The sequence below is a fragment of the Callithrix jacchus genome, chromosome 15, assembly GCF_049354715.1.
Source record: "Callithrix jacchus isolate 240 chromosome 15, calJac240_pri, whole genome shotgun sequence".
In the NCBI taxonomy this organism is placed as follows: Eukaryota; Metazoa; Chordata; class Mammalia; order Primates; family Cebidae; genus Callithrix; species Callithrix jacchus.
The window spans coordinates 26,305,386-26,318,077 of NC_133516.1; the positions used below are offsets into that span (position 1 = coordinate 26,305,386).

At 38.2% G+C, this 12,692-nt stretch overlaps 1 protein-coding gene across 23 annotated transcripts in view; it reads right to left on the bottom strand.

The window, feature by feature from the left end:
• Positions 1-12,692, bottom strand: part of ANO10 (anoctamin 10) — a 235,295-nt gene that overhangs the window by 140,730 nt on the left and 81,873 nt on the right. The window contains exons 12-13 of one of the 23 annotated variants that reach the window (XR_008476706.2): positions 1,750-1,880; positions 1,283-1,354 (exon numbers count right to left, since the gene is read on the bottom strand). The exons of 20 other annotated variants lie outside the window; for them this stretch is intronic. Coding sequence is in view for 1 of the 3 variants with exons in the window: in XM_054245539.2 (XP_054101514.1) it covers positions 1,851-1,880 (30 nt within the window). In the remaining 2 variants the exon portion in view is untranslated. Of the gene's footprint in view, positions 1-1,282; positions 1,355-1,748; positions 1,881-12,692 lie in introns of those variants that run through there. 2 more of the 23 variants (XM_054245539.2, XM_017964827.5) reach the window with 2 other exon arrangements.

The following is a 12,692-nucleotide window of genomic DNA, read 5'->3' on the forward strand; positions in this document are numbered from 1 at the left end:
TCTTGAGGGTAAACTGTGATAAAATAAAGATGCATACTATAAACCCTAAAGTAACCACTAAAATAACAAAACAAAAAGTTGTAGCTAATAATCAAAAAAGGAAAAATATTGAATTTCACTCACATGCAGACATACACACACACATTCTATGAGTTTAATAAAAGAAGGAAGAAAAGGGAACAAATGACAGATGAGGCAAATAAATAAAAAAACTTATGTATTATTACCTATTTTTAAATATTTAATATTAATATTACTATTTTGTTTGCTATTATTTGTAACATAAATAACATAGATGTGCTTGTTGTTTTTCTGTTTTTGCTTGCTATTTTTAGTTTGCTTTTATAATGTTTTTGCTTGCTATTTTTAGTTTGCTTTTATTATTTATAATTATATTATTATAATTATAAATAATAGCAAACAAAATAAAAATAGCAAACAAAAACAGAAAAAATAGAAAACACACAGCAATATGATACATTTAAATCTAATCATATCAATAATCAGATTAAATATAAATGCCATAACTCCCCAGTTAAAAAGGTTGAGCTTGTCAGATTGGATAAATATACAAGACCTAATGATATGTTGTCAAAAGGAAACATACTTGAAGTATACAGACACAAATAGGTCCAAAGTAAAAGGATGTAAAATAAATCAACAGAAAGCTGACTTAGTATCAGACAAAGTAGATTTCAAAGCAAAGAATATTATACCAGGGATAAAGAGATTATATCATAAACAGATCAATTCATGAAGGCCATGAAACAATTATACACCAAATGACAGAGGTTAAGAAAAAGTGATAGAACTGCAAGGAGAAACAGAGAAAACAACAATTATAATGGAAAATTTCAATACTGTTCTCAAAAATAGAAAAAGTAGACAAAAAAAATCAGTAAGGATACAGAAAGTTTGAACAAAACTATCAGCCACCTTGACCTAATTGTCATTTATGGAACATTCTACTCAACAATACCAGAATACACATTCTTTTCAGATGCACATGAACATTTGCCAAGACAGATCATATTATTGGATATTAAATAAGTCTCAATAAATTTTTTAATTTATTTAAAAATAAATTTAAATAATTTTGTCTGAGACTTAACTCAGCAAAATGTTTTCTCTGATTACAATGTAATTAAATTAGAAATCAGTAGCAAAAAGATCTTTGGAAAATCCCAATTATCTGGAAACTTACATACTTCTAAATAACACATGGGTCAAAGAAGAAATTAAGAATGAGAAAGTATTTTGCACTAAGCAAAAATGAAAACACTTGCCAGAATATGTGAGATGCACTAAAACACTATGTAGCAGGAAATTTTATCTCAGCTTCCATCTTCAGGAACTAGAAAACCAAAAGCAAATAAAAGAAAAGAAACAATAAGGAATGGAGCAGAAAGCAAATAAATAGAGAATAGTAAAACAGTACAGAAAATCAACAAAATCCAAAGTTTCATTCATTTTTTAAGAAGATCTATAAATGTGATGGTTAATTTTATATGTCAACCTGACTGGGCCATGGGCGCCAGGATAATTGATTAAACATTATTTCTGGCTGTGTCTATAAGGGTGTTTCTGGATAAAATTAATATTTGAATCCACAGATGAATAAAGCAGATACCTCCCTCAAAGTGGATGGGCCTCATCCAATCTACTGAAGGCCTGAATAGAATAAAAGGCTGGGTAAGAAAGAATTCTCTTGACCTGTCTTCTCCTGCCTTTGGGTACGCCAGCACTCACCTCATGGGCTCTCCTGGTTCTCAGGCCTTCAGACTAGGCATGGAATGACACCATTGGCTCTCCTGGGTCTCTGGCTTGCCAAGTGGATCCTGGGTTGGGGCTTAGCTTCCATAACTGCATGAACCAATTCCCTAAAATAAATTTCATTTTATATAATCTATTGGTTCTGTTTTTCTGGAGAACCTAGAGAAATACAATAAACTTCTAGCCAGACTGATGAGGAAGAAGAAAAGATACAAATTGCCAATATCAAGAATAGTAAAGGTAACATTACTGGTGATAGAGAAAATAAAAACACAGCTGATGAGTTGCAACCTAGCCCTAGAATCAATGGACACAATCAAGAGAATGTCTTTGCTTTATATTGCTAAGAACTTGCCACTTTTCTAAAACCATAAGCTGTAAATACCTCAGCCTGGGACAAGGTTTCCTTCTGACTACTGAATATCCCCTATCTTCTCAGGAAGTACAATGAAGAGTAATCTATGGGATCTACTCCTGCCTTCTGAGCAGCATCAAGGGGACATGCAAAGTTGCCTCTTCTGCTCTCCTGGTTCTCAAAAAGATGTAGAGAGGCATTATCATTCTCTTCATGATCTGAGTTTCCTATGCTCTTCTTCCACATATGGATCACAGCCTTACATTAGCAACACTCCAACTGAGCATCAACCACATGCTCAGTACTGTGACCTGGGACAGGGGTAATGCCAACTCTGAATACATCATGGATCCTGCTCTCAAAAAACTGATCAACTAGGAGAGAGTGAATACACTCTCTAGTAAAGGAAGGGATGACACTTCAATATGTTATGGGAGCATATTAATTAATCATTAATGCTAAACAGAGAGACTAAGGAAAACTGTGGGAAAGGTGATATCTGAACTAGACTTTGAAGAACAAGGGGTCCTCTGAAGAGCAGAATTTGGATGGAAGAAAATTCCAGGCTAAAGAAAACTCCAGGCAAAGACATAAAAGCAGGAAAATGTAAAACATAGCTATGTCTATAATATAGTATGCATGTTGAAAGGATAGAGTGAAGGAAGAGCAGGGAGGAAAGATAGATAAGAGGTAGATTACAGAGGACCTTAAATCTCTTGTTAAGGAGGCTGGACTTTATTTTGTAAGAAAAGGAAACCAGCAAAGGCTTTTTCAGCTCGTAAGTGATATAGTCAGAACCGTGCTTCACAATATTAGACTGGAGAGAAAGAAGTTGAAGGATAGTGGGGAGGTGCTTACTGAAATACTCCAAATAAGACATGGTAACAGTAGGCTGGTGCAAGGCTGACAACACCTTAGAAAGGAGGATATTGAGGGAGCAGGCATTCTGGAGGCAGAATTAGCAGGTGGGAGAGAAAAGAGATCTCCAAAGGAAAAGAGCAAAACTGAAAATGTTCCATGGTTGTAATGTGCGTAACCATGAAAATAACATTCCTATTTGTTGAGATTATAAAACACAGAGAAGGAAGCACAGGGGTAGGGCTCCAGGGAGGTGCCGTGCCTTCTTCTGAATGGCCGGGATAGTGGTATTTATGGAATGGCCATGAACATGTTTTCAGGAAGCCAGAAGGCCAGAGCCAGCGGGGAAAGGCACAGATTGATGAGTCAGCTGCACAGGCAGGACAGCTATGCTATAAGAACAGCTATTATGTTGTAATTATATCAAGATTAAGCCAAGGCCTCTGTAGGAATTAACGAATCAGTACATTTTTTTTCAGTGTCCAATCCAGTTTTTATAATCTAATCTCTTCTAAAGATTCAATGTTTTACACAAAACAATTTTATTAAATGACAAGATTATATAAATTTGATAAATATTAAAACATTTGTAACCTAAAGCAAATTTCTTCTAGTTTTAAAACTGGTAATATCCAGCTGTTTTACCTTAATCATACCTCGAGTACTGCTTGAACTGTCTGTGGTAAAGGACCAATTTTTAAATTCCCAGTCCATTATGGTCCTACTATCCTATAGACCAAATGTCCTGCTGCCCTCAGCAAATTCATATGTTAAAGCTGTAACTCCCCACATGGCTGTATTTGGAGACAGGGCTTACAGAGGTAATTAAAGTTGAATGGGGTCCTAAGGATGGGGCCATGATATGACAGGCCTACCATCCTTACAAGAAGAGATACCAGCGAGCTCGCATACTCATTCTCTTTGTGCACACACAAAGAATTGGCTATATTAGAATACAGCAAGATGGTGGCCATCTAAAAGCTAGGAAAAAAGGTCTCAGAATAGAACCTACCTTGTTGGTACCTTGCTTGGATTTTCTGTTAAGTTACCCAGTCTGTTTTATTGTACAAGCTAATGCATACTACATGTGACAAAAATGAGCTTGCATCTCAGGCAGATCATCATACAAATTGAGCACTACCCTAACTGGTTTATACCTTGTTTAACAAGATAAGCCCACTGATCGTGTGCTTAAATACTGCAATGTATCAAACTGCCTTAGAAGTTTCTAAATACCTTCCATTTCTGTGCTTATCTCGTGGTGGGCTGGTAAAAAAATACTTCATCCAGCACCGGTTTATAGTCTTTCTGTGATTGTTTTAGGAAAAAAATGCAACAGTTAGCTTAAGTATAGAACTCAAAATAAAGGCATGAATTTTAAACACATGTATGCTGCAGAGTGAGGGGAATAATACAGAAGCTCAGGATCCTATCCTATCTGGGCAAGATCCCTCAAGACATTGCGGAATGCAGTTTCTTAAAAATTAACAGCATTGTGCCTTGTTTATAGCATCCCTTGTATTCTGTTTCTCTTTAGCTCTTCCATCAGTCTCTGTAATCATATCCACAGAGCACATTACGTACAATTAGATTACAAACTCACAGCTGGAGTAAACTACTTTTTCAATTGAGAATATATATCAACTCACAAAACAGATGCCCTCAAGGTACTCTAACTAAGATGGACAAGGAAATTTATTCTTGTGATCCTGCCACTGAGGGAAGAATCCTCTGGTTGCAATGGGGCACTGTCCAACTTTCTGATATCTATTCCAGGGGATCTTTCATGGAACCTAATTCATACATTTGGTTTCATTCTGAGCCATTACTTGTTTGCTTGTTTGTCCTCCTATAAGGTAGCGTTCACTCAGTTTCAAAAGCTTCATCTAACTAGCCTCTATCAAGAACGAGAACCATCCTTATCTCTTCACTCATACGGGGGCAGGCCAGAGATCAGCAGAGATCATCACGGTCTCAGGGCAGGATCATACTGATACACAGGTAGGTTACAAGATCACGGGGCATATTTTTTGCAAGCAAGATTGCTGTAAAGTTAACTTTGCTGGCTAACTTTATCTTTTCCTTATGTCCAAGGAAAAGAAGTGTTATTGGTCTTGCTTCTTTTTAGTTCTTGTAACTGTAGGGCTTAATGAGGGAGAGCTAATATAGAACAGAATTTCAGAATGTAGAGGTCCATAGGAATAACCAGTGGCAACCTCCTTGTAGCAGAGATGGCTATCTATTCACCTAAATCATCTCCTCTTCATTCTGGGCACAGAGCTGGACTACATTTCCCAGCTTCCCAGTGGGTCTTCCCATATGGTCTCCTGATAGCTACATGGCTTACTTCCACAGCCAGTGAAATGTGAGTAGGAGTTATATGTGCCCCTTCCTGGCCTGGTCCATACAACTTTTCTTCTTGCCATCTTCCATATCTTCCTCCCCAGCTCTTACATTTAGGTCATTAATCCATTTTTAGTTGATTTTTGTATATAGTGTATGTTAGTCGATTCAGGCTGCTATAAACAAAATACCATAAACTGGGTAATTTATAAACAACATAAATTTATTTCTCATAGTTCTGGAGGCTGAGAAGTCCAAGATTAAGGTGCTGGCAAATTTGGTGACTGAAAATCACGATAGCACTGGTGATTAGGTTTCAACATATGAATTTTTAGAAGGACAGAAACAGACCACAGCATGGAGTCCAAACTTCATCCTTTTACATGTGGATATCCAAATGTTTGCACCATTTGTTGAAAAGACTATTCTTTCCCCCATTGAATTGTCTCAGAATTGTCAAAAATGAACTGATCATAAAATGAAGGTCGATTTCTGGACTTTCAATTTGTTTCAATTGATCTACATGCACATTCTTTATTATTTTACTACATGGACATTTTTATGCTACTGTGATTACTGTAGTTTTGTAAATGGGAAATATGAGTCCTTTGTTCTTTATTTTAAGATTGTTTTAGCTATTCTGGGTTCCTTGCATTTTCATATGAATTATAGGATCAACTTGTAATTTTTGAAAATAAGTCAGCTAGGATTTAAAATAGGAATTGTGATGGATATATAGTTAGTCTTCCATTTTATTCTTTTTGATGATATAATAAATGGAATTGTGTTAATTTCACATTTAGTCTGCTTATTGCTAATGTATAGAAATACAATTCATTTTTGTACATTGTTCTTTTTTTTTTTTTGAGACAAAGTTTTGCTCTTGTTGCCCAGGCTGGAGTGCAGTGGCATGATCTCAGCTCACAGCAACCTCTGCCTCCTGGGTTCAAGTGATTCTCCTGCCTCAGCCTCCTGAGTAGCTGGGATTACAGGCACCCACCACCATGCTCAGCTAATTTTTGTATTTTTAGTTGAGACAGGGTTTCACCATGTTGGCCAGGCTAGTCTTGAACTCCTGACCTCGTAATCAACCTGCCTCGGCCTCCCAAAGTGCTGGGATTACAGGTATGAGCCACTGTACCCGGCCTTAAATTGTTTTTAATGGCTTCCTTAGGATTTTCTATTTACATGAGCACGTCTGCAAAAAGAGATAGTTTTACTTCTTCCTTTCCAATCTAGATGCATTTTCTTGTCTAGTTGCCTTGGCTAGAATTTCCTGGACAATACTGAATAAGACTGGTAAGTGGTAAGGGGAGGTACCCTTTTCTTGTTCCCAATCTTAGAGAAAAAGAAAGCATTCAGCCTTTTACCATTAGGTATGATGTTAACTGCAGGTTTTGCATACCCATCATTTATCAAGTTGAAGAAAAGGTATACCTTTTAAAATGCTGCTGTCAAGCCTTTAATGGTACTTATCGGGAAGCCTTATGTTTAAGAGATAAGTCTGGCCATAAAATGATAAGTAATAGAGAACCCCAATCTCTTACTTCTAGGAAAAACTGCTAATTACAGAAATGGAACTTCACTTGTTAAGATCAAGATGCTCTTGAGACAAATGATACAGTTGAGAAGCTCCAGACATATGAAAAGATGCTCAACATCAGTAATCACTAGGGAAATGCAAATAGAAACCACAATGAGGTACTACTTCACATCCACTAGGATAGCTATAATTTAGAAAATGGAAAATAAGTGTTGGTGACAATATGGAGACATTGAAAGCCTTGTACATTGCTGAAGGGAATGCAAAACGGCATAGCTGCTACTGAAAACAGTTTGGAGGTTCCTCAAAAAATTTAACACAGAATTATCATATGACCCAGCGATTCTACTCCTGGGTATATACCCACAAGAATTGAAAGCAGGGACTCAGATACTTGTATGCCAGTGTTCACTACAGCATTATTTACATTTGTACTACTATAGCCAAAAGGTAGAAATAACCCAAGAGTCCATCAACAGAAGAATAGATTAAATTCAGTATATGTATACAATGACATATTATTTAGTCATAAAAAGAATGAGATTCTGATACATACTACAATGTGGGTAACACTTAAAAATATAATGCTAAGTGAAATAAACCAGACACAAAGGGACAAATAAATGTACTATTTTGCTTACATGAAATGTCTAGAACAGGCAACATCATAGAGACGGAAAGTAAAGCAGAAGTTTCTAGGGATTAGGGGAAGAGGGAAATGGAGAGTCATGGCCTGCGGAGTACAGAATTTCTGTTTGGGGTAATAAAAAAGTTTTGGAAATTCATAGTGGTGATGACTGCACAACACTGTGCCTATAACTAATGTTACTAAATTATACACTTAATATAATTAAAATGGAAAATTATGATATTATATTTCACCTCAATAAAAAAATATTCTAAAAAGAAGCTCTACATCTATTTCTGCATCTACACTTTCACCATCTTTATGATCACCCCAATATTTTGGTGTTCTTTTCTAGGAAAACCCTGTGACTTTCATCATGTCATTGCATACATAACACAAGATCCTCTTAAGTCTTGTGACTATTCATTTACCTATAAACCAAGAGGTTTACACAATTTTATGCATTAGGGATCTGTCACTTCACTGCAGTTATGTAGAAAACTGTGTTCTGCTCTCTGTCTTTGAAAGTTTTGACAATGGAAATCTACCTGAACCAAGCAGGGTTTTTACTTGCAAGCCAAATACCAATTCTGCTTTATTTGGGCAAAGAAGGGGTTGGTTAAGAGGCTCTCAGGTAGTTCATATGCCCTCTAAAAGGTCTAAAGAAGCAGGCTGAGCAGTCATACAATGAGGAGCAACATCCAAAGTCACACCTAGAGCTGGTCCAGCAAGGATGCCATAGGGCAGATGAGCTCACCTAGGGGCTGTGTACAACACAACATTATTGACACAGCACTGCCACAGCCACTGTCAGCAGAGTGGATTCCGCATGGTACCTGTGTCTTGGGGTCCAATAGCTACCAGTTCAAAGTTTAGGGTAAAAGGTTATACTGGCTCAATACAGATCAAGTGCCCATGTCCATTCCCTAGAAGCAAGGGAGGTTGGAAAGGGAGTACCTGTATTATCAGCTTCTATAGTAGGAGGAGGCATCCAGCATGAGGTCAGAGATTCTCTGGACACAGGAAAGAGATTTAGATGTTCAGTGATAAAATAGGACGACTCATGTACATTACACCAGGTATTAGTTTGCCTGAAGGCAAACTAATATGCAAACCTGTCCATTTAAGCTAAATATGCCTGAAAAAGGGGTTCTCAGCAGAGCACAACATACAATACCAAGTAAGCAATAGCTCAGTCCATTGGAGGAGTCACATGAGCTGAGTATTATTAAAGTGGAGAGAGGAGAGCAGTGGAAAGAGCTGCATGATTTCATGAAGGGCCTGCAAAGCCATACTAAAATCTGGACTTTAATCCTGAAGATGGCAGAGAGGCAGTAAAGACTTTTAAAGATCAGATTTGTGTTTCAGAATAGTCATTTTAGCAGAAGAATGGATTAGAGAGCATCAAGACTGGTGAGCCCAGATGCCAGTTAAGAACATGTTATGCTGTAGCAACTCAGGCAAGAAATAATGAGGGCCTACCCTAAGGCTAGGCACAAGAAACTGAGTGGAGAAGAAATGGGTTAAATGAAACAACCACCTGGACAGTAGCTGTTTGAGTGTGGAGAATGAGGGTGATGAACCCCCAGTTCTGGTTAAGACTAGATGGATGGTGGTAGATGAACTCAGCTTTGGATTGCTGAGTTTGAGACATTCAAGTGAAGGCAACCTAGGCAAATTATACAATACACATGTAGATGTCCAATGGGAAGTGTTAGGAGTAAAAGTAAAGCAGACAAGCTCACCCAGGGGCTACAGAGGAAGTTATGGGATAGATGAGCTCATCCTGGGGCTACAGTGGAAGTGGAAGTCATGGGGTAAACAGGCTCACCCAGGGGCCACAGTGGAAGCCATAGGGTAGATGAGCTCACCTAGGAGCTATGCCATGGAGTAGATGAGCTCAGGGGCTCCAGTGGAAGCCATGGAGATGAGCAGGTGAGTTTTACCAACGATTGAATGAAGAAGAGAAGAGGATTGGGAAGGAACCTTAAGAAAGAATAGCCCAGGAAGAAGCTCATGAACAGGCTTAATGGGGAATAGCCAAAGAGGAAACAAATCTATTATAGAAGGAATGACTTTCTAGAATAACTGAGTCATTTGCTTCACAGAAGCACCATACCCGGATCATGTTTATTCATTATCCCATGCTTTTGTGCCAGCAGTTCTCACACAGATAATAATGCAAGTTCAAGTATCTATACAGGTGGTATAAACATGGTTCTAATTAAGAGTACTTTTTCTACCCAGTTTTAAAGACTTGGGTTCTTGATGGAGGGAAACATTCAAAGAAAATTTTAGGCAACAATTTTGTCAAGTTTTCAACTCAATTCCCTTTAACTCCCTCTACCCCACCTTTCCCACGTAGATCCTGAGAGCTATCTGTAAGTGGTAATTGCAGCATGGCTGCAACAGTTCCTGTATTTTTAGTCCACCCCACAACACTCATCTGGCCTGGCCCTAGAGACCACGAAGGTTTCTCCAAGATGCTTCCTTCCTTCTTCAAGTACCCTGTTTAATAATTATGTGTGGCGCAGTTGGGGCAGGTGAGAAGGCGGGAGAAAAAGGGAACATGGATTTCCTCAAGCAGATGACTCACTGAACTGGGTTTCTAGTCCACCCAACTGCCCATTGGGCTCCTCTTGCCTGTTTCACAGTCAGGAAAACAAACAAATTTGGGCTCTTCTGCCAAAACATAGAGCTCTTCCAGCATCTTTTATCTCAATAACTGGCCCTCCTCCACCCAAGCCAGAAACTTACATCACTCATGATATTCCCTCTCCTCTAACATACAGTATATCCAGCACATCACCGAGAACTCTGAATTCTGCTTTCAGTACATGCCTCTCCAGAAGAGCCACTGCCTGTCCTGTTCCAATCTACCAGGACCCTCCCTAGAACCACTGCAGTTACCGCCTAACTCACTGACACTTCCGACCCCTCTTAAACATCCTTCATGCTGGGCATGAATAAGAGCCATCCTCCATGTTGAGCAAAAAAAGGGTTGTTTTGGTTTTTCAAACTGTAAATGTGTTGAGGTCATCACCACAGCCATACTCCCACCCCTTCCCCACCCTGATCAATGACTGCCCAGGACTCTTAAGTGAAGAAAAAGTATCCTCAATGTGGCCTGTGCAGCCAGGTCTCGTCTGGCCTCTGTGTCCTCTCTAGCCTCACATCACATTCTTCCCTGCATCCTCATAGCTATGGGACTCCATACTGCCTAGGCAGGCTATCTTCTGAGCCCAAAGCATTGCCTCTACAGTCCCTCATCGCCATCTCTCACTTAAGGCTCTATGTTATTGGCTACTTCTCCTTAGAAACACCTTCTTTCAAACTCTGAACGAGGTCATGTTCCCCTACTCTAAACTCAACCCTTTTACATCAATCTGCAAGACTATCTGGTGCTTTGTATCCATGCTAGATGAAGCTCCAAGGCCAATAACCATGCCTGCTTCTGCTTAGCCTGGGCACAAGGTGTGAGCACCCAAATATCTGCTAGGTGAGCACCCCCATGAGGCACAGTCAACCCCATAGTCACAGGCCAATTAATTTCCCTTCTCAGAACCACAAAGTACTTTCACCATATTTGGTGGGAAGAAGTAATGTAAAGGGAATAGTTATTAGGCAGGAAAAGATGTTTTGTCTCTCTTCTTTCCTCTTTTCAAGTTCCTAAAATAAACTTGCAAGTGGTAGCAAAGGGAGCTGATGCATTTTGAAAGAGCAGTGGCCCAGTTTTCAAATTTGCTTCTCTCCATTGTAAGTTTTCCTCCTGTTTTCAATATCAAAATGCCATCAATTTATGAGAAATCTAATGACGGTTGGTCACTTCAGACCTCAGATTTTCTGGAAATCAGTCCTACCAAATCCAAGGATCTGTTGCCACTGTAAGGTACCAGTGTCTCTCCACTTTGGATTTATTTATTTGTTTTGCAACACAGTCATTACTCTATCTTCAAGTGACAACATTTAATATATTCTAGCAAATTCACATAATATACTTAGAAAGTAAGTATTAAGTAAAAAAGTCATTAAATGCAGTACACTTAGAGAAATAAAAGCACTTGAATGATGAAAATGATGAGACTTTAAAAAGACTGCCAACTTATTTCTTTAGTCAGGGACATGACTAACATATGGACTGTAAAATTACCTTTCCCATTTTAGATTCACTTTCACAATTAGCAACATGTTAAATATGTTAGTTGTCCTGTTCAGTCACCAAATCTTTAAATATTTTCATATTTTATTAATCTCTCTAATCAATCATCATTTTGACAAGTTCTTCACTGGATTTAGGTATGCAACATGTATGATTATTTTTGTGACACTAGAAACAGGGCCTCTGTGGAGTCCTGCAGTTTCCTGGCAGCCACGGAGAAGCATCAGCATGCACGCCCACATGGTAAGATGGAGGATTCACTGACCAGGGGAAACAACTGCTAAAAGAGCACCAGAGTTGGGAAACAGTTTCAACATCCTGAGATGACTGAAAATATATCAAGGGAATGTACAGTACAACATAGACAGAATTTAAAGAGGCAAAACTAAATGGCAATAGATGTCGGAAAAGTGGTTATTTTGGGTTGGTAGTGACTAGGAAGAGCATGAAGGAAGGGGCTTCTGGTAAAATGTACTAAGTCTTATGAATATGCTCACTTCTTGACACTTCATTGAGCCTGACATTCATAACCAGTATCTGTATCTATGCTATACTTTAATAAGTAGTTCCTTAAAATATTTTGAATATTTACTTAAGATATCCTATAAATATTATAGAATATAGCATCTATATTCTTATTTTAGCCCTACTTTAATGAGTAAGTAATAGCAGAAGTCCCTTAAGTTCTCTTAGGGTCTAAAATAATTTCTAGTCTACTGGTTAACTTCAGTAACAATGGAAAAACAGTATATATTTATAAAATACAAACATACGCATGTATATATGTATATATATGGTACATACAATGGCTATAATACACATACCCCCCATGCTTCTCTTTGTGGTTTGAGGCAAAGTTACACCAGATTTAAATCACAGATTTATAGATTCATCTGTGTAAATGGATTTCTGGGAAAGATTTTCACCATGTGTCCAATGGCTGTTTGTATATTTATACAAATTCTATTTCAATATGCCCCTTATCCAATTAAACTATTACAATATATCCAGCATGCTCTGTACAGATGATCTA